Source organism: Schistocerca gregaria, chromosome X (assembly GCF_023897955.1).
Source record: "Schistocerca gregaria isolate iqSchGreg1 chromosome X, iqSchGreg1.2, whole genome shotgun sequence".
Taxonomy (NCBI): domain Eukaryota; kingdom Metazoa; phylum Arthropoda; class Insecta; order Orthoptera; family Acrididae; genus Schistocerca; species Schistocerca gregaria.
The window spans coordinates 37,197,991-37,221,617 of record NC_064931.1 but is presented as its reverse complement, the minus strand read 5'-3'; the positions used below and the strand labels follow the sequence as shown (position 1 = coordinate 37,221,617).

At 39.5% G+C, this 23,627-nt stretch overlaps 1 protein-coding gene across 4 annotated transcripts in view; it reads left to right on the top strand.

The window, feature by feature from the left end:
* Window positions 1-23,627, top strand: part of LOC126298662 (protein transport protein Sec16A-like) — a 218,653-nt gene that overhangs the window by 171,459 nt on the left and 23,567 nt on the right. For all 4 annotated transcript variants that reach the window (XM_049990088.1, XM_049990087.1, XM_049990085.1 and 1 more), the window contains 3 exons: window positions 6,300-6,410; window positions 6,493-6,613; window positions 14,798-14,943. In XM_049990088.1, coding sequence (XP_049846045.1) covers window positions 6,300-6,410; window positions 6,493-6,613; window positions 14,798-14,943 — 378 coding nt within the window. The remainder of the gene's footprint in view (window positions 1-6,299; window positions 6,411-6,492; window positions 6,614-14,797; window positions 14,944-23,627) is intronic.

Genomic DNA, 23,627 nt, shown 5'->3' with positions numbered 1-23,627 from the left:
TTGAAGGGTCTGACAGAACGTTCTGCTTGGCCATTTGACTGTGGGTGGAATGGTGCACTAGTTAGATGCTGTATGCCATTGCATTCGCAGAATGTTTCAGATTATTGGACGTGAAGTGAGGTCTGTTGTCTGACACTATTATTTCAGGTAAAGTACATGGACACAGCAAAAGAGAACTTGTCATACGAGTCAACTGTAATCAATCAACGGGTGTTCCTTAAAGGTCCCTTAAAGTCTGTGTGCACGCGTTGCCACGGTGATTGCGACTTAGGGGAAGCAGAGAGTTTTTGTGGTGGTGCAGACTTGTTTTCCACACAGGCATGACACTGTGACGTCATCTGTTCTATTTGGGTGTCTATACCCTGCAAAGTACAGTGTCAATGCCCTAACTGTTTTGTACAAATAATCCACCAGTGTCCTTGATGAAGTAACTGCAACACTTCTATTTGTGAAACTTTAGCGATCTATGCACATGACTGTCCACTGTCATTCTGAACAAGAACAACACCTTTCTGTACAGGGAGGCTGTGCTGATGTGCAAAGAATCGGTGCACTACAGCATTCTTTCTGCTGTTCAACGAGTGAGGCCAAGATGTGTGAATGTAGTTGAGCAAAATGTTGAAATCTGAATCATTTTCCGTGGGCTGTGCAAGTTGTCAGTAGTTTAGCGGAAAAGGTTGAAGCAATTCTGAATCCTGAGCACCGATGTGACAACAAGATGCAGCAGAAGTGTCAAAGTCTGTATCAGGGCCAGCTGGAAGACATGAAACTGAAACATCTGCATTAGTTGTGTGGCTTCTAATGCTTGCAGCTGCAACACCTGAGCAGGGGACATGACAGGTGGGGTGGGCATTTTGGAAGACACAAATGCGAAACAGACAAAGTAATTACAAAAGCAAAGAAATTTTCTGCAATGCCCACCTGAAAACATGGATTAGCAAAAACTACAAGGAACTGTTAATGCAAAGAAAATCCCATGTAAAGGAAAGAAAATAAAAAAATTAAGGCGCCAGCACAATATAAACGAAAAGTTTGTGGCAGTCAGGAACGGGTTTTGGCAGATTCTCCTCGCCGAATGTTGGGGTCTTGCCCACTTGTCTCATATAGTGTTCCTAAGGGGTGCTGCATTCTTGGAATGCTAGACAACAATTCCAGCAAATAACAATTAATACTCGTATTTCAATAAAGCAGATTTGACAAAACTTAACTTGAATGTACTACAAGTTGCGCAAGCGATGGGATACAGGCAATATAATTCAGAATCCTTAGCTATATGCAATGTTCCTGCAATTTCGACACACAGTTTGTGGATCACTAATAATGTTTATCATAGCACTTTCTGCTAGGCTGTGCTAATACTCTGTGAATACTCCACTAAAGTTCGGATGAGGCTGGCGGTAGCAGTGCTTATATTCACCTCTTGCAGAGGTCGCGCCTCTCGTCACGCTGTCCTTGTCGGGAAGTTATTGGCTGACGTTGCTGCACTGCCTTCTCTGGTCTTGAATTCTTCCTCTTAGTTCCAGTGCTTGTGGTTACACCAGAACATTAATGATTGAAGAACCAGTCATTAAACAGTGTGTGTTACTTCACGAGTTCAGACTGTCCACTTTACCCTGGCATATCATCTCTCACCAAAGCTGGAGTGTCACTCCATTGTTGGATAGGATTTTGGAGTGCGAATGGAAAGCTAAATGAATGTAACTAATTCCATTATGGAAAAAGGACACAGGAAAGCTCTCTTTATAGCATAATCTGGCCATTTCGCCATGGTCAAAAACATTACCCATGGACCTTGTTCTGTCAATCTATCATTGCCAACTTAATCATAGACTTCCATATCACAAAACATCCTTTAACAATTTTTATTCACCAAAACACATTTTATGTAATGAATAGTGTGCACAGGCACAATTTCCTAATTGTAAGTTGGTAATACCAATATTATTACTTTCTGTTTAAGAAAAAAAATATTTTTTTATTCCTTTAAAAAGTTGCACAATATTTCATCCAGCAACTTTTACATGACTATGGATGTTTGCTCAAAATGTACTCAGCTCAGAGAGAGAGAGAGAGAGAGAGAGAGAGAGAGAGAGAGAGAGAGAGAGAGAGAGAGATTTTACCACATACACACAAGAACCAAAACAAATTTATTTTAAGTGTGCAGTACCACTGTTTCATCACAGTTGGCAAAACATCTCACCAGTAAAAGGATTTACATAATTTAAATACAATCAGCTTTAGAGATATGACTATTCTACTTATTGTGAGCCAGCAGTGAGGCCCACAAAAAACATGTTGCAAAAATCCGAGCATCCAGGACTAGAGGATCCTTCTTTCAGGAAAAGAGATGATTATGTTGGCAGAATAAGACAGGTAGAGCGTGCGCGCATATGCTGATAATGTAAGAACTACACCTTAGAACAGCAGTTATGGAGTTAACTGCATATCAGCTAGCCGTGGCAGTCATGGTCTCAACTGTATGCTCAAACTCACAGTCAGCATGCATCAGTTGTGTGCAGTCTGAATGTAGCTTTAAATGACTGTATTTTTGCTATATTTGCCAGAACCAATGCTCAAAGTTAATATGGGGCAACAGTTTCCTTATAAAAATGAATGACGTCGAACAAAACTTAGTTTGGATGATGAACCAAAACACACGTTTTATTCCTTCTTCTGTTTACTAAGTCAATTTTTTAAATTTTTTTTTAAATTTAAAATCCTGAACAGAACAGTTTTTGCTTTATGGTCATTAAAGCCAAATAAAACAACACAAAAACATAGTTTATTCAGTTCATAATAAACCTATATAATTTTTTATTTCTATCACACATATTTAGTTTGCTGATTTTACTTGTATTTTTAACTTTACACCAAAAAGATAGATCTGCGGTCTATATATGTACTGTACTTTCAACCACAAAGTTCTGAAGTAGTTGCTTGCTTTGGGGTGCATAATGGGATGAATTGGTAATCTTGATTTCATATGGAGTAACGAGCAACATAGTATATTGAAATACTGAAGCTAACTCTGTAGGAGTGCAAAAAAACTAGATTTGGGTTGGAAACAGCGACACAGAAAGTATCCACCACCACACACCATATGAAGGCTTGCAAAGCTTTGCTTTATGCACAAATAAAGGAATATTCTTCCTGTACATCACTCCAAACAGCTGAAGACGCACCAGTCTTATGAAGTACTAAAAGCCATCTTATTGCAAATAAAATCATTACAGTGAAGGCACTTCCAGAAGTTTCTAAAATTTGTGACCTAATCTCTGTTATAATATCAAATTTTCAGCCTTCTCTGTGTAGTGATACAGTCACAGTAATTTGTCCACAGTCAGTGTCAAATTGTCTTTGTCCCAGAGCACTTCTTGTCAGTATCAAATACACATTCACATAACAATTGTAACCACAGAATAATGAAAGAAAAATAGAATACCCTAAGAGCTTAATACTTTTTGTGCTCCTAAAGTGAATGACTGCGTAAGTTTTATTTATTTCATACAGTGTTTCATTTTGAATAATTATAACTAAGAGTCTGACTGCCTTAAAATATATCATGGTTCTTCAAATATAGAGTGATGCACAATGTATTTCAGTTTTTGAAGATAATGTACTGGAAATAAATATGTCATTGCATTTTATTTTCTGGGACCTCTGTAAAATATTCCCAGGCTCACACTATCTTCCTTGTTGCCAAAAGTATGCAATGCTGATGAAATGAATGAATTTTTCTCACATGTTGATTGTCATTGCAGGTCTAAGAGATTTAGCATGTGCTATTCATTGTGAATAGGAGGCCATACCTGTTTATGGCTTAGCTTATTGGCACATTACACAAATTATGTGAGCCTGTTGCTGTCATCAGATGCTGATTGACACGAAATAGTTGTGTTAGACGTGTGCTTACGTTCTTGAGAGTCTTGTGAAAGACACCAAGAAATTCTTGAATTTCCCCAGACTTGCTCTTATTTCCTGTTTCTACTTTTACAACTTGTTGGCCTGTGTAACAAAAATGTATATCTAGAATACAGCTAATATGTAAGTTCCAAACTACAAATTCAAAGGTTTCGAATTCAGCTGTGGATCAGTCCTAAGATTTTTATCTGTCACTTTTACTTCTTTTACCTCTGGCAATGAATGCTAATGTGAAAAAATCTGAGTGTCACCGTGGTTTGGAGTCCACTTTAAACTGTAGATTCTCCTGTAACTGGCTGGAGAGTCAGTTCAGAGATTGGAGGAAGAAAAGTGCATATTACCATGTTGTTCAGACCACCCTTCATGTTGATGACAACTGTACCATTTATACAACATGGTCACAAATGGTCTGAAAAGCTTGTAAGGATGTTGCAGTGTATGTTGTGTTGAGCAGCAATCACTAAGAAAAAAATTCAGTATGTTGTGCCTTTTCCAAGTTCATTAAGATTGAAGTGAGCCAATCAGGCCATTTGTGCATTACATTCAAGTAGCCTACCAGATACAGTTTTGCCTAATGTGTTCTTCGTTCAGTTTGCTAAAACTGAACAAGAGCGTGATACAAAAATTGGACGTGGGACGATGGTAGGGATCGAATCTGAGCCAAAGGCTAAGCAGTCTTGTGCAGTATCATCTATGTTATGATAATAACTGACACTAATTGTATCTGGCAGGCTGCTGGAATTTGTGCACACAGTGGACTGATTGGCTAACTTCAATATTCATTACTTCTGAAATGGTACAAAATATTGAATTCTTTTTTGGCAGTTATTTCTCAGTACAGCCTACCATGCAGCAGCCTTACAAGCTTTTCAGACTGTTTATGAGCTCCCTGTATATGTTTAAAAATGTGATCTCACATATGCAACAAAAACCCTGATAATAGAGATTTAATGCTTAGAAAATAGATTGTAGATAAGACAGATACAAAATGTATACATTCATTGTATCACTCAAATACAAAGCAGTACTAAGTGCAACAACAAGTAAAGGAAGATATGGAAGTAAAAATTAGATTAAATTCTTCAAAATTTACACAATGTCCTGAACATGACAGCAATCATTTCATGCGTGTTAAAAAATTGTTAACTTCACTGACACTCACAATCATACATACAATTCGGATCAAAAATAAGCTATTTATGCTTGCATGCGACTCCCGTTATGTCATCTCCGAACTCACTGTTTCTGTAAGCTCGGAGTCTCAACCAGTGAGTCTCCACCACAGCCCATTTAATTGGAAGCTCCTCACATGAGTCTGTTGTCATATATTAGAGGAGAGTACCAGTGTCAAAAGGAGTGTGTGCCTGCCTTTGCAAAGCACAACCAACGGTTGCGGCATTACCACTACATAGGCAACCATTGGGCATCAGTTATTAGATACCAATACAGTGACTGGGCAGTTAGCTCTCTCTCTCTCTCTCTCTCTCTCTCTCTCTCTCTCTCTCTCTCTCTCTCTCTCTCTCTCTCTCTGTGTGTGTGTGTGTGTGTGTGTGTGTGTGTGTGTGTGTGTGTGTGTGTGTGTGTGTGTGTGTGTGTTATACACACACTTTTGACACAGGAATGTGTGTAGGAAGACAGTACAAGAAAACAGGACACAAGGATGAAGTGTATTCTCTAAGTGGTGGTTAATTACTAAAATAAATTTATAACAGCCTTCAGCCAAGCTACAGAAATGAACGATAAGTTACACAACTCAATATTAGCCCATAAACACAGGTTGCTATGATGTTGCTCTGTGCCCAGTTTTTGTATCTGAATTGTGGACTATATCAATGAGCTTTTTCCAGGCATCACTCTTCCTCTAGTCAAGCACATTTACCTCATATGCACTGCATCACTTAATTTTAATCTTGCACCCTATACATTGTCACAAAACACAGCTTCAGCAGAGGCCGTCCGATCCTGATAATCGTGCATTTTGCCCTGGCAATGCAACTTTAAAATAGCATATTTGTGCACTTAGCTTCCATACTAAGTCACTCTTAGTCTCACTCTAGCATGCTTCAGTAAGACAGAATGGGTCGATGAGTAGGGAGCGACTGCAGCACCACCATTCTCAGCCTCGTCATACTTGTACAACTAAAAGAGGAATGAACGATGCCAATATAGCACTGACTTGATTTCTAGTGTATGCAGTCCTTACCATTAGATACATACTTGCTCCATTTATGATGTCTCACATACAGATGTCCACCAGGTCTTATAAGAAAGATGGAAAGTAACTGAAGTATGCAGGAAAGTGTGAGCTTGTTGTCAGAATTGTAGTGAAGTTCTTGGAGAAAATTGAATAAATATCAAAATGTTTCTTGCCTTTACAGGTTATGTATGTAAATCAGGAAGACAATGGCTCCAATATGAGTTCAGTGGAACAACTACCACCCACTTACCTGCCTGCTGAAACAACAGAAGAAATGATGCAGCCAATTCAGGTAGTTTTAATTGATTGCACCTTTATTTATTTATTTTCTTACCCAAATTTTTCTTTTGTTCTTATGCTCTGTTTGCCTGTAGGAATCTTCACATTATGGGGATGGATGGCAACAAGAACAATATTCTGTCTACCAAGCACCACAGAACCCTAACTGGGCTCAAGAAACAACGTCCTACGAGAATTCACTAACTGGTGTTGAAGGTGAAACTTTTTATCTTAGTGCTGTAGCACCTAAAAATTAGATTTCTATAAGAAGCAGAATAGCATATTGCATACACAGAAGAGAACTCTAATTCATGCAGACCAGAATATAGAAAATCTGGATTGGCTTACATCCTTAAAATTAGCTGTTGCCCATCTAAACAATGTGAGAAGCAAGAACTCTGTTTCCCATAACTGAGACAGTGACCATAGAAAATATTAAATTACATGTTGCTTCTTGTGTAAAGTACATTCACTGCACTCAGCAGGTGGTCAGAGAACCAAATTTCAGCAAAAACAGTTTGTGATTATCAGTAAGAATCTGTCCAGTCAGTCACTTGAGATGATTTGGTGGAACTGCAGGACATGTAATTTTGAACTGTCAGACTGAAATGTTTGTGGTGCACATCTGTTACAAGAGCAGAATTCACTGTTGTAAATCTTTGTATGAGCAAACAGACATTTGTTCAAGTAACTCATGGGAATGCAGCTCTGTAATGTTGTGTGTGTGTGTGTGTGTGTGTGTGTGTGTGTGTGTGTGTGTGTGTGTGTCTAATGCTCAGTACACTGGACCTCCACAGTCCTGGTAGTCAGACCAATATACAACATAGCACAACTGCAAGGAATATGGTAGACACCCGCCTTACTCAAACTAAGACCATCCTTAATGGAACGTAAAAGGACTCTAATGTTATATGGAGATAGGAAAACGCATTTCCCATTGTGTATCAGTTGCCGACTCATTACAGTTACTTGAGGTTAGGTTTTTTGTTGAATTAACAATCCTATTTTGACATGTGTTGTCTTTCACTTACTTTTTATTTAGTGACCAATGCTATGATGACAGATTGAGTTGTGATGAGTAGCCCTTTGTCACCTATTATTGCAAATTTGTTTATGGAAAACTTAAAGGAATGTACCTTGGAGTTGATGACTTTGAAACATGTATGTTTCTTCAGGTAATTAGATGGGACTTTTGTTGTTTGGCCTCATGGCAATGAGAATTTGAATGACTTCTTAGTACACCTGAATTTGATCCACCTGAATACTTGTTTCATGAGGGAGGTGGAAAAGGATGGCTGCCTTCCCTTCCCCAGATTTGTTGGTCAGGAGGACAGTTGATGATACAGGGTGGTAATTATTGAACTATATGAAATGAAATTATCATTTCTGAACTGTACACGTTAGGACATTCAGACTGCACAGCTGGTTGCAGGTCATGATGAAATTAGTATATCCATTGCACAGCTTTGTTCAGCGACGAAACCCACTTTCATTTGGATGGGTTCGTCAATAAGCAAAATTGGTACATTTGGGGGACTGCGAATCCACATTTCACTATCAAGAAGTCACTTCACCCTCAACTGGCAATTGTGTCGTGTGCAATGTCCAGTCACAGAATAATTGGTGCCACATTCCTCGATGGCATGGTAACTGCCAAACACTACACAAAGGTTTTGGAAGATGATTTTATCTGAATTATCCTAAGTGACTCTAATTTCGACAAGACGTGGTTCGTGCAATATGGAGCTCAACCCCATCAAAGCAGGAGAATCCGTGATGTCCTAGAGGAGCACTGTGAGGACCGCATCCTGGCTCTGGGGTACACAGAGGCCACTGGCATGGGCCTCGATTGGCTGTCATGTTCTTCAAATCTGAGAACATCTGACTCCTTTTTGTGGGACTATAAGAAAGGCAAGGTGTGCAGCAGTAACCTCAAAACCATTGCTGAACTGAAAACAGCCATTCAGGAGGTCATTGACAGCATTGATGCTGCGACACTTCAGTGGGTCATACAGAATTTCACTATTCGCTTGTGCCACATCATCGCCAGTGATGGCAGGCATATTGAACATGGCACAACCAAAATCCGATATCTTAGGACATTTGGTTTATAGGAAGCCTACTCACACTGACTTGTGTCTATAGGGTAATACTTGCCACCATCTAGCTCAGCACGAAGGGGTACTTCGTACCATGGTTCACAGGGCCCACAACATTTCAAACCCTGAGTGTTCGTCAGCGTATTTAACCTTTCTTGATGTCGCCTTCTGTCAGAATGGATATAGCGAAGGACAGATCAGATATGCATTGCACTATCGATGGAACTTGCACCGAGTGAGTGATGATGATACTCAGTTGGCACCGAGGTCTACAGCCTTCTGACTTATGCAGGGAGCATCTCCAAGAAGACTGGTTATGTTCTGTGGAAATATGATGTGACATATTTTTTACAGCCTCCATCTAAGATTAGGCTTCTTTTCAGTTCCATTAAGGATGGTCTTGGTTTGCATAAGACAGCTGTCTGTCGTATTCCTAGCAGTTGTGGCATATTGTATATTGGTCAGAACATTAGGACTGTGGAGGTCCAGTGTACTGAATATAAGTGTCACCCCTGCTTAGAACAGCCGAGGAAATTGAAAATTGCAGCACATTGTCTTGCCGTCAGTCATCCCATGGAATATATTAACATGGAGATTCCACATGCACTTCTAGCAATTGGAGCAGTTTTATCAAGGAAGCAGTTGATTTTAAATTAGCAAGTAACCTTATAAATAGAGAGCAAAGTTTTTGCTTAAATTGTGCCTGGATTCTTGCTCTCATCCTGGTCAAAAAAGAAAAAGAGGCTCGGAATTAAGGCACATCACCCATTGTTAAGGAATTTCCACTGTCTTTAACCCTTTGACTGCTGGAGGCGCACGATCCGCTTGGCACGCTGAGGCACTGCGGCCTGCACTGTCATCCGTATACCTGCACTAATGTGCCTGACCCTCGAGCTGCTGCCTGGGGCGGAGTGCCCCTCGCTGCCCCACCTGCCCTGTGCTGAATATTTCTGCCTTGACTGCGCCTCCACGCGAAATACTGTGTCCTGTCATGGCTGATACAGAATACTCGTAAATGCTCTCACTATGTAGTTCCCCTGCAGGTGAATTACTACAGAATCAAACTGTCTGGTAAAACTATTTTCCATCACCAAGAATCATATCTTGCTTGTAGTTTCCTTGCACTATTTTTGTAGATTATGCCGAAAGCGGCGTGATTCATTAGCTTTACATCAATATTTTACTGTTCTTTCTTGGATACCCATTTATAATGTCTGCATTTATCTATGCATTCCTCACCATACTAACTCAAGAACGAATAAAATAAGCCATAGATTATAGATTACAGTATGTTATTCTTGTTGTTCAGAACATCGTATTATGTCGTTTATGGGAGAAAGCGACATACAGATCATCTTTCATATCGCACAACATGATCAGAATTTACTGTGAGCATTTGAAAGCTGTGAAATCTCTGTCTTTTTGTTAGCACATTAAATGCACTTGTAGAGAAAATTCAAAGTCATGAACTGTAAAATTAGGCATTACTTTTACACTTTGTGAATATGTTTCCAATCCTTCTTTTTGATCCGGGCTTTGGACCGGCACTGGCGGAGTAAAAAAAAATTTTATTTTGTTTTTCCCTTTTTATATATATATATTTTTTTCATTTTCAAAGTTTTTTCTAATAGCATTATTGTATTTGTTCTATGGTGCAATTAGTAACTCTGTTTTGTGTGGTATTTTTCTAAACAGGGTACAACACACAATGGTACCTTGCAAGTTTTACATTCGTACCTGATTTCTTGACACACTTTTTGTTTCCAGCAAACAATGCATCTACACATTAGCAAACTTTTCTTGGATTACTCACTTGTTATAATGTCTGGAAAGTGCCTTCCCACAAATCTTAGAGCATTATCATCAGAACATCTTCCTCTGCCAGCTTTTCTGCGCTCTAACGCATACGTTTCTGTAAGTTCCGTTACCAGTGACAGATGAAACTCTGCTATCGTCATTTTACGACCTGTTAGTGATCTGCGTGGGACTTGAGCATTTAAAAGACACAGATCTAGAACGTGAAAAAAGAACTTTTTATACCACTTCATTATTTTCCGTATACATCCGACAGAGCTAAGCAGCATATCAGAATGGTCAACTGCTCCCATATTCAAGTTATAATCTACAATGCTTTGTGGTTTCTTAATTTTTTCTGCAGTATTCCTGTCAATCTGTGTCAACCATTTCTGTGGTGTTACATGTGGTCAACATCCACACTTTGCCTTTGTCACACCACTTTATAGCAAGCATTGTATCAGTACACATAAATTGAAAGTCTGCACATTCCAGTTTCTTCTGAAGTTTCGACATGTTGCATCTGTTCTTATGGATAGTACCACATGCGTTCGTCCCATGACTGTGAAGCCAGGCAAACAAGTCTGGGCTTGAGTACCAGTTATCAACGTAGAGGGTATGTCCATGTTCTAAATAGGGCTTCATAAGTGTAGCCAGTATGTCACCACTTTTCCCCAAATTGTGGAACTCAGTTTCTGTTGATGCCCCTGTGTAAACAATGAAATCCAAGACATAGCCAGTCTTAGTCACACAACACAAATGTTTTTGTACTGAATCTACTCCGTTTCAATGAAATGAATTGTCTGAAAGATAAGAGTCCTTTGAATAATAACAAACTTTCATCAAAGCAGAGTTTCTGATGTGGATTAAATGCACAACAGAAAGCTGTACGAACTTTATTGACAGTGTTCCTAATTTTCAATAAGCTGTCTCCTCCAGTATTAGCAGAGTTGTCACTGAAATGTAACATTCTCGTAAGTAACAAAAAGCGGTCTCTTGACATGAGTTCACTAAAAATTGGCGTATTTAGAACATCATCTCTTGTTCAGTATTTGCTAATTTTCAGTTTTTTCTCACGCGAGGCATCAGAAGACAAACAGCTATGAAACACAATAAATTTCTTCATATCCAGTATCTTTCCACTTTGAGATTCGAGAATGCACTGATTCGGGAGTATTCTCCTTGGTGAATAAATAAAACCAATTTGTTTCGTCAGCTATATATTTCATCAGTTCTTGTGTAAAGAATAACAAGAAAACTGACAGAATACTTGACTCATTCCCTATTTGACACACATGTCCCAACAGCGTATCATCAAATGCGTGATTAACTGGCTGAAAGTCATTTTCTTTCCAGTCAAATATGTCACTAAGGTGTGCTTTCTTTGTAGGCATTTCATTATCACTTTCTGATATTTTCTAATTCAGAAAAACTAACATCTCTTGTTGAAACATGAGACAGCTTTGACACCCCTGTTGATGTGGACGGTTTGTGAAAGAGCTTTTGGACTCTGTGGAAGAGTTATCACTTTCCTGTCACTCCTGTCAAGAATCTTCATGATGTCTTCCTCAGTGCAACCAAAACATCTTGCCATTTTCCTTGTAAAATGCAGGACGCTAAGAACACTGATGTAAATTCCGATGAACAGTGAACTGTAGTTAGAATCCTAGGCTCACAACAGACAAGCTAGCGGCCAGAGCTGTGAAAGGCTACTGAGACATGGGACGGGAAGTCCGCGGTCCGACTTATCTCGTCATCAGCACTCAGGTAGCAGTGCGCCTATACTCGTCATCAGCCCTCAGGGGCCGGCAAGCGGGTGTAAAGCGGCACGCAGCATGATGCGTAAACTCGTCAACAGCAGTCAAAGGGTTAACTTCTGGTGTCAGTCACCTTTGGTTGTATGGTGGTACTAGTGTTCACACACACACACACACACACACACACAGACACACACACAGAGAGAGAGAGAGAGAGAGAGAGAGAGAGAGAGAGAGAGAGAGAGAGAGAGAGAGAGAACCAGAATTGAAACTATGATCTGTTAAGTAAGTCTGCTTTGCTTAGAAATGCAGTTTCTGTGCATTCTTCTCGCTTGATAAATCTTAAGATGAAGGGAAAAACAATGTGAAGTTGTTTGCGAGTGAACCTGCTTGAAATCATATTCTTGATTAATTCATTTTATTACAGTGTCTATTACATAGTAGAGAAACATGTAAAAAGTGGTATGAACTGCACATAAGAAATTTTAATGATTTGGTGATCTGCCATATACACAGTTTTTTCACATTATAAAATTACTGTTATTCAGGGACACTATTCGTGCACAAACTATTCCACCTCAATCATATTTGCTGCTTGCACGCTTCTCAGAAAACATACAACTGTCAGAGTTATATATTTAAACAATGGAAATGCCATGTAGAAATATGAATAATGTAGGAAAAGATAGATTGCTACTTACTGTAAAGAAGACATGTTAAGTTGCAGACAGGCACAGTTAAGACACTTATACAAAGCTTTTGGCCACAGCCTTCATCAGCAAAAGAGAAACAAAGAAACACACCAGTCATACACACAAGGAAGCACATCTCACACACTTGTGTTCGCCAACTCTGGCCACTTGGGCATCTGGCCGGAGCTGCCAGAGTTGGCATAGTGTGCATGAGGTGGCCCGAGCTGCCAGAGTTTGGCAGTTGTGTGCATAAGAGGTTGCTTGCATGTATGGATGGTGTGTGTTTTCTTGTTTCTCATTTGCTAATGAGGGCTGTGGCTGAAAGCTTTGTGTAAGTGTCTTTTAATTGTGCCTGTCTGCAACTTAGTGATTTGTTTTTCATTTTAGGTGATGTATTTCTTTGAATAAACTTCAGTTCAAAGCAAAACTGGAATGTGTGTGTCTAATTCATTCTTACTGTAGTTATTCTTACTTTCCATTTTTATTATTTCCACTACAGTTGTGAAACATGGAATTTCAAATGAACACTCATCTGCCATATTCCAGTGTGTGAGTGCTGATTAGCAGCAGCCAGTGTTGTAGCACATCTCAATTACTATGGTAGTGTTAACCCAATGTGCTTGTCAAGAAATGTGGAAATGGTTTGTTCCTGGACACACTGTTGTTGTTGTTGTTGTTGTTGTTGTTGTTGTGGTCTTCAGTCCTGAGACTGGTTTGATGCAGCTCTCCATGCTACTCTATCCTGTGCAAGCTTTTTCATCTCCCAGTACCTACTGCAACCTACATCCTTCTGAATCTGCTAAATGTATTCATCTCTTGGTCTCCCTCCACAATTTTTACCCTCCACGCTGTCCTCAAATACTGAACCTGTGATCCCTTGATGCCTAAGAACATGTCCCACCAACCGATCCCTTCTTCTAGTCAACTTGTGCCACAAACTTCTCTTCTCCCCAATCCTATTCAACACTTCCTCATTAGTTATGTGATCTACCCATCTAATCTTCAGCATTCTTCTGTAGCACCACATTTTGAAACCTTTTATTCTCTTCTTGTCCAAAATATTTATCGTCCATGTTTCACTTCCATACATAGCTACACTCCATACAAACACTTTTAGAAACGACTTCCTGACACTTAAATCTATACTCAATGTTAACAAATTTCTCTTCTTCAGAAATGCTTTCCTTGCCATTGCCAGTCTATGTTTTATATCCTCTCTACTTCGACCATCATCACTTATTTTGCTCCCCAAATAGCAAAACTCCTGTACTACTTTAAGTGTCCCATTTTCTAATCTAATTCCCTCAGCATCACCTGACTTAATTAGACTACATTCCATTATCCTCATTTTGCTTCTGTTGATGTTCATCTTATGCCCTCCTTTCAAGACACAGGACATACTATCAATTGTCAAATCTACATTCAGCACCTAGTGAGCTGTTCATGTTATTATCCAAAAGTCATACTTTGGTTGCTTACCAAACAATACCCTCCTAAAGACCCTTTACATGTGTTAAAACATTTGTCTTGTTTTTTGCAATTCTTTGCATATTATTTCTTACAGAAACAGATGATGGTTGGTGAGTAGCTTCCCAATGACAACAGGCAAATTCATTCAACACAGGCTACATAAATTTTTGTCGATAAGCACTCATTTCACCAGTCACCTAACACAAAAAGAAAATTTTTGGGCTGTTATGAAGAAGACACAGAATGAATTGTAATATGTTTTAGTGTAATGAAAAATGATTTCTGAAAATCTATTAGCTATGAGCTAATTTAAGAACTTCAAAAACTAACAGTTAAGTAAACTATGGAACCCAGCCTGGAAACATTGTACCTACAATAAAGACTCTGTCTTTGATATTAAAAACAATATGGTAATTGAATTGTAATGTGATTTTCTGTGCACATGAATGGTGTACCATTAGGGTTTATAGTTGTTCAATTCATTTTATATTATAGTTTTTAGAATCAATTGTCCTTTAACATGTGCAGTTTCGTTGTATTCATTTATAGATCATCATGAACTTATATTCAGTTTGTTCTTTTATGTAGAAACAGCCAAACCTGCAGAACAGACAGAATATTGGAACCACCCTTCAGAACCTACAGCCCAGTTAGATGCACAGAATGTAATGACATCACATGTTCCCACACAGGAAATTTCTAATGAATGGGAGACCATAACTAGTAATAAAGAGGTAAGAATACGAAACATTACTGTTAACATATTGAGGAATTAAAATTTTAATCCTTCATTACAATAACCTGATGAAATAGTTATGATTATTTTGTTTCATAAAAGATACCCGTGGGTAGCGCTGTGTTTACTGTGTCAGTTTCCTTAATGTAAAGTAGAGTGAGAGTAGAAAGTTGACAATATCCCATTCCTACTTAAAAAGGTTGTAAAGTGTGTGTGCGTGAGGGGAGGGGGGACGGAGGGCGGAGACACTGCAGTTCTTCATAATTAGCTAAAATAGGATAATTTGTATTTTTGTCAGTATCCTTTTTTTTCTGCTTTCAACTTCAGTCATTTCCAATATCATATATTAGCAAACTAGTGATTAGTTCTGTGGAGGTGTTAACATCAAATGTAATAGCATATCATTTTTCTTACTTATATAAATCTTTTATAAATTGTGAAGCTAAGTGTCTTTTATATATTCAGAGTTCCTGGTAGTTGGTTGAAATGTTGGGTTATTGGCAACTAAGTGCACCCACTAAGAAGTTACTCTCTCATCCATAAATTTGATAGACTACACAAAACTGTGTGAAATTGTTGAGAAGAATATTGCATTCATTTATGGCATTTCTTTTATCAAAAATCTGAAATTCGATATCTTTGGAACATTGGAAAGTTGGCACATAACATTCTATACTGAAATTCACATAATAATGTACTAAAATATGTACAGCAATTGTGTTGATTGCTGTAACACTGGGGCCCATGGTATGTGGTCATTGCATGTAGTAGCTGGAAATGCCGTGTGGCTAGGGCCTCCCATCTGGTAGACCATTCGCCTGGTGCACGTCTTTAGAGTTGACGCCACTTCAGCGACTTGCATGTCAATGGGAATGAAATGATGATGATAAGGATAACATAACACCCAGTCCCTGAGCGGAGAAAATCTCTGACCCAGCCTGGAATCGAACCCGGGCCATTAGGTATGACATTCCATTGCGCTGACCACTCAGCTACCAGGGGCAGACATTTAGTAGTTGAAGAAATATCATAATATAATAATAATTAGTTCAATATAACAGTGAAAAATTTTGGACAGAATATAAGCAATTGTCTGAGAATGGTTGAAATGCAGTGTTACATGACAAAATTATGTTGAAGATTAATTGCATAGGTAGGATAATTAATAAAGGGATAATAAATCAAATCGGGGAGAGTTACTTAAAGGCATGGCCACAGTAAGTAAGTTTAAATGGATGTAGGTTGCCGTAGTTACACAGAGTTGAAGAGCATGAACTAACATATAGACCAGCTTAGAGAGCTTTATCAAACCAGTCTTCAAAATGAGGACTACAGCAAAAATAACAAAAGTGTTATAACTTCAAGTTGAACAAATATATTTCAAGGAATACACAATACATGAAAGTCACAGATCAAGTAAACAGAGTAAGACGTGTGTACACTTTAACAGTCAAATCGTAACTGAGTCCGAGTCTAGCGGCCACTGGCCGGCTGGCCGCTTAGGTGGCGCTGCTGCTGCATGGCTGGCAGACAGCGCCGCATGTAGAGGACGCGCGTAACTGCACGGCGGCACTTTGAAAGATCGGCAAGTCACAACAAAAAGAATAATCTAGCATTTACTATTTATAAAAAGAATGTACTAGTGCATAGGCACACAAATAGCTCAGCTTTCGATTGTGTAAGTCAATGATCTTCCAAAGTTCAGTGCCTTGGTTATTCACTTATTGAACTGCTCAGTGCTTTTTCTATTTTGTAACCCAGTTCCCAGAACTCCTAAAGGTAGACATGGACTGTGAATATTGTATCACAGACACAGTCCCTTTGACTGTTCAGAGATGTCACTAAACCCACCCAAAGATGTAAACAACCATGCATGAGCAGTGCCTATTAGATGGAAGGGGGTCTGATAGCCATCAGTTCCAGTCATTCCACCAGGAAGGAGGTACACAGCTTGTGTTCTCTATAGTTCAACCATGCCTAGATGGTGAATACCGTGGTTCGATTGCATCCGCATTGTTACTTTGTGCCAGGAAGGGCTCTCAAGAAGGGAAGTGTCCAGACATCTCAGAGTAAACCAAAGCAATGTTGTTCGGACATGGAGAAGATACAGAGAGACAGGAACTGTTGACGACATGCTTTGCTCAGGCCACCCAAGGGCTACTGCTGCAGTGGATGACCACTACCTATGGATTATGGCTCAGACAGCAACACCACTATGTGGAATAATGCTTTTTGTGCAGCCACTGGACGTCGTGTTAAGACTCAAACTGTGCGCAACTTCGCTCCCAACATCCATGGTGAGGTCCATCTTTGCAACCTTGACACCATGCAGTGTGGTACAGATGGGCCCAACAACATGCCGCATGGACCGCTGAGGATTGGCATCACGTTCTCTTCACCAATGAGTATCACATATGCTTTCAACCAATCGTTGGAGACGTGTTTGGAGGCAACCCTTTCAGACACACTGTCCACTGAGTGCAGCAAGGTGGAGGTTCCCTGATGTTTTGGGGGGGCATTATGTGGGACCATCGTACACCTCTGGTGCTCATGGAAGGTGCCATAACAGCTGCACGAGATGTGAATCCCATCCTCCGACTCATAGTGCAACCATATCGGCAGCATATTGGCGAGGCATTAGTCTTTATGGACGACAATTTGTGCCCCCATCATGCATGTGTTGTGAATGACTTCCTTCAGGATTATGACATTGCTCGACTAGAGTGGCCAAATGTTCTCCAGACATGAACCCTATCGAACATGCCTGAGATAGATTGAAAAGGGCTGTTTATGGACGATGTGACCCACCAACCACCCCTGAGGGATCTATGCCAAATCGCCATTGAGGAGTGAGACAATTGGAAGCAACAGTGCTTTGATGAACTTGTGGATAGTATGCCATGATGAATAAAGGCGTGCATCATTGCAAGAGCACGTACTACTGGGTATTAGAGGTACCAGTGTGTACAGCAATCTGGACCACCACCTCTCAAGGTCTCGCTGTATGTTGGTACAACCTGCAATGTGTGGTTTTCATGTGCATTAAAATGGGCGGAAATGATGTTTATGTTGATCTCTCTTCCAATTTACCGTACAGATTCTCGGAGCCGAGGTGATGCAAAACCTTTTTGGATGTGTGTATTTAATTACATGAATTTATTACATTAGTACCTATGTTCATTAATAATTTTGACAGTCGCAGTATAGGCTACTGGACTTTGTTTCATTCTTTTGTTGTTGACTTGTTACTTTGAGAAGCATAATTGCAAAACTGAAAGGCTATTCATACTTTCAGTTAAAGTAAACATTGTTGATAGCTTTAGTATAGTTACAGTATTTCTGCTGAGGAATTTTTAAGAATTCTTAGGACAGTACCATCATTTCTCATTCTATAACAGATGTGTGTGATTGATGCTATATGTCATGCCAATTATTACTCCTTTTTTATTTGAAGTTGCATTTGCATTTATCAAATCAACTTTCTGCATATAAGTGTTGGAAATAAGTGTAAGTAATAATGCAGTTTATTTGTCCGACTGAATATTCAAAACATAGATGTGTCACTGGTTTTCTGTCCAGTATATGTATATTAGAAGCAGCTGTTACTGCTTCACTTAAAACAAATCTAGTACAATTCAACCTCAGCAAAAAGTGCCAGTGACCTAAGTGAAATTCTGAACAGTCCATCTTGTGCATTTGTACTTTCTCCTAAATTTAATTCCTCACATTGTAATTAGCAGATTTGCTAGGACGTATATTTAATAAAATACTGCATTGTGATACAGGTGCTACATTTATACGCTGCTCCACATAATTAAAAAAGATTGAGATTGGCGGTATTGTTGTTAGTAATAAAAAGTTATAACACAACAAGAGTGTTGTACTTGCTGTTGAATCACAATTGAATCACTTCTTTTTTTGTATATAGAATATTTACTGAATTTTTTGCCAGTGCTTGGCAGAACATGTTAATAGTACTAAATAGGAAACTCTTCCTAATATTCTGCTAATTAAATTTATTTGGTTATGAGTCATCTTTTGGCTTCGTAGGCCTAAGAAACTGAAAGCCAGTTCATGGCCAAGTAAATATGATTTGTAGAACATTAGGAAGTGTTTCATATTTAATATTAATAGAAACATTTGTTATTACAATTTCGGGAGGGAAACAGGAAAAATAGATACCTTTGTTTTGGATGGAAGGAAATACAAAAAGTGATGATCAGTTGTTGATTATTCCCTTGTCAGGATTTTTGTTGCAGTATTCTCCTGTTTGCTTTTGGTGTCATTTTGTTGTTCACAAATTTTACATCATGATTGGTTTATAACTCATTGCACTTCTGTCGATCCTCTGGATTTAACTGAAAAATAATAAGTTATCTTGCTAACCTTTTCACAAATTCCTAACTTTATTAACCTAACCCTGCTAGTTCCCCTACCATATCTATGCTTCCAACAGCCCAAAATCGTTTCTTATATTGCTGTGTTACATAGGTATCCCCTCTCCTACCCCCTCCTCTCCCTCTCCCACCCCCCTTCTTCCCCCTCCCCCTCTCCTCCCTCCCCCTCTCCCCCTCATATATTCCTGATCCTGAAAGGTACTAGTACACCTTCTTGGCACTTTCATTAACCAGCTTGTGGTTCAATAAACTGGGCATATGGAAACGAAAGAGCTGTGATTTGGCTAACTTGAAATGTTATTGATTAACCTCAACAAAGAAAAGGAAACTTACTGATCATATACCAAAAAACCATTTCTGTTTGAGATTAAATAAAGTATGGTGATGGAGCACTTCTATGCAGATTTCTCCAGTTCTGTTGCACTTGAGGAAAAGGGGGAGTACGAAAAGCTAAGTACAAAAATGGAATTTCATTCATTCATACACACACTTCTCTGTGCACATTTTGGTGTTAAATAGTACCCACTGACTGCAAGTAAAGGAGAAAACTTCAAGTATCTTTAGCTTGAGTACTTGATGTTAAAAATAATCTTCTGCTGTTGCAATACAACAGTTAGTATATGTTTTAAAGTATTTAATCATCCTTAACAAATACTGAGTACCACTTGCAGTTCTTTGAATATGTGACATTTTGTGCAGTTTATGAAATAGGAATTTATCAGTTGAGGTGAGTTTGATCAAAAGGTTGTTACCTAAAACTGAGGAATGAAAAATGGATTATTAAGCCATAAACAGTCAACAAGCGACGAATGCCGAGGTCTTGCGTGTATTGGTGCTGGGATGTTTATTTTTGTCGTCATTCTCAGAGCAAGTTCTTTGTTTCTTAACTGTGGACTGAGATAAATATTATTTTTTTTTGCAGAATAATACATTTTCATGTTATTTCTATCCTCATATTTTGTCATTTTCATACCAGGAGTACTAATGAGTTACATTCAACATACACTTTAATGTCATGTTAGCTCAGTGTAGTGTTCTGTAGGATGTCATGCTTAGCTTAATATGCATAGGACTGATTGTATATAGCAGTTGACCATACATTAACACAGAAGATGGCTTCAGATCAAGCTGAACTTCAAAATTGGTGGTGTTGTATAAACATTGATGTCGGATTATATCCCTGTCAACCAAGGTCATATTTGACAGACAAAATTTTGTGGGCCAAGTCGTATTCAGTAATTATTTTGATTAGTTTAAGGAAATTTGTACACTCTTAACAACTAAGTAAGAAAGGGAAATTTGAACTGTTTGTAGTAAAAGTTAAGTAGACTAAGTTTAACAGCAGCCAATAATGACTGATCACCTCTTACAAAAATGTTCTCTAGGCTCAAATAACAATATCACTCTGTCATTATGTATTGCACCAAGACAGAGCACATCATTTTTGTACTTTTGTATGGAAAGCCACAGCAAGATGGTGTCTTGCAGAGGAAACAGTGTGACTTATTCAGATGAAAAAATCCATTGTGCAATCAATAAGGGAACCATTTGTTTTGAGAATGCAGTGACAGTGTTGTAGATTGTATGATCAGCCAAATCAATGTGATATCGCATCATCTGAGGTAGGCGTCAGTAATATGTGATTGTGGCATGCCATATTATAGCATGTGATTATGTGGCTTATCATGACAGTGCAGTACATGTAGTACTCTAAATAATGATAATTTGTAATGAAACGATAACTGTGGCACAATTTCTAAGATGTTTATCTCGAGCCCATTTGCTGTAAACAGTTGTTATACTTTTAATGGACACCATTAGGTGCTTACTGAAGGGGTTATTGTGGCTTGCCATTATATAGTTTTTAAATTGCTGTACTGTTCAGTTTAGTTTTGTAGGTTCATGCTATTAGTAACTGTTGCATTTTTGTCTTTAGTAAGGAGGAAGATTTAATTCCCAACATAACAAAAAGGAAATACAGTAATGGATAAGCATCCTATTAACTTTTCAGAAGCTATAGTATTTAAATTGATTGAGTTTTCCTGACACATACTGTTCACAAAGTCTCCTGTGAAATTAGTGGCAAGAAGTGTGGCAACCTACAATGACAATGTGGATTATGACCGTAACACTGAAATATCATAGGCCTATTTCTGTACAGCATAAGAAACTGTTTGTTGTCCTTGACCTTGCTTCCCTATATACCTGAGGTACCTCATGGACATCATTGATCTTTAACTCAGTATGAAGCGATAGAGCAGCTTGCTGAATCTGAATTAATTGATAGCTGTATTTTAGAATGAATGAATAGTAGATTCAGAAAGATGTAGGTTGCTGTAGGTACTTGAAGATGAAGAAACTTGCACAGGATAGAGTAGCATGGAGAGCTGCAGCAAACCAGTCGCTGGACTGAAGACGACAACAACAACATCATTGGCTATGAAACTTCAGTGATATACAATGACAAGCCACAAAATTATAGATGTTCCTTGCACTAGATGTTGTTTTCACTACTTAAAGTAATAAAAAATGTTCTATTTCATGTGACAAGATTACCTTAAGCTTATTCATACCTTGTAATACAATAAACATACTTCTTATATCTATGACCTGATTTATGAATGTTTTTGAACCTTCGCACGTGTCTCGTGTAAAATTTGCTTAACGCTAGCACCACTAGGGGATTTGGGGGGGGGGGGGGGGGGGGGGGGCGGCGAAAACTGTCCACAGTATTTGTTTTATTTGTCATATAACAAAGATTCTGTAACTTACCAAATGAAAGCGTTGGTACATTGATAGAAACAATAACAAACACAAACACACACACAAATTTCAAGCTTTCACAACCCACGGTTCCTTCATCAGGAAAGAGGGATGAAGAGGGGAAGACGAAATGATGTGGGTTTGAAGGGAGAGGGTAAAGAATCATTCCAATCCCGGGAGCGGAAAGACTTACCTTGGGGGGAAAAAGGGACAGGTATACACTTGCACATACACACATATCCATCTGCACATATACAGACACATGTAAAGGCAAAGAGTTTGGGTAGAGATGTCAGTCGAGGCGGAAGTACAGAGGCAAAGATGTTATTGAATGACAGGTGATAAGAGTGGCGGCAACTTGAAATTAGCGGAGGTTGAGGCTTGGTGGGTAACAGGAAGAAAGGATATATTGAAGCGCAAGTTACCATCTCCGAAGTTCTGATAGGTTGGTGTCAGTGGGAAGCATCTAGATAACCCGGACAGTGTAACACTGTGCCAAGATGTACTGGCCGTGCACCAATTCATGTTTAGCCACAGGTTGATCCTCATTACCGTTCATGCGAATGGACACATTGTTGCTGGTCATTCCCACATAGAAAGCTTCACAGTGTAGGCAGGTCAGTTGGTAAGTCATGTGGGTGCTGTCACAGGTGGCTCTGCCTTTGATTGTGTACACCTTCCGCGTTACAGGACGGAAATAGGTGGTGGTGGGAGGGTGCACAGGACAGGTTTTACACTGAGGGTGGTTACAAGGGTAGGAGCCAGAGGGTAGGGAAGGTGGTTTGGAGATTTCATAGGTGTGGTAACCAAAACCAACTGCGGGAACGCCTTGGGCTGCAGATCGGAGCTGGCAGGTGGGGAAGCCGCCTGTGGTGGAGCACGCACCACCGGGTAAACACAGGACGAGTCAGATGACAGACCGACGACAACTGACAACAACCGACCACGACCGACTATGAGCGACTCAACAAGGAAGAGATAAACAATGGAGGCTTGTGAAAACCACAACACCAAACACCAAACGTGAATCCAGTCGGTACCAGGGCCAGGCAAATGTCAACAACGAGCAACAACCAGAACACAGTACCGCTGAGATAGAAATGAAATCCAGAGCGAGTACCAGACTGACTGGACTAGGGCAGAGTGGGTCCCTATATACGAAACCGGAGGGAGCGGCTATTGGTCGCTGTCTGCACTTGGCGTAGCGGTGGCGCCCTCGCTGCGTGAGAGCCGCTGCGCGGAATAGCCGCCGTGGAGGCAGAGCCCTCTATGGGCTGATCATGTGCATTTGTTCTGGCGCGTGTTCGACTTCCGCGGCGGAAGGTACTAGAATAGGGATGAACCAAGAGGTTACGAAGGTTAGGTGGACGGCGGAAAGACTCTCGTGGTGGAGTGGGGAGGATTTCGTGAAGGATGAATCTCATTTCAGGGCAGGATTTGAGGAAGCCATATCCCTGCTGGAGAGCCACATTCAGAGTCTGATCCAGTCCCGGAAGTGGGGAACTTTTGGGGTTCTTCTGTG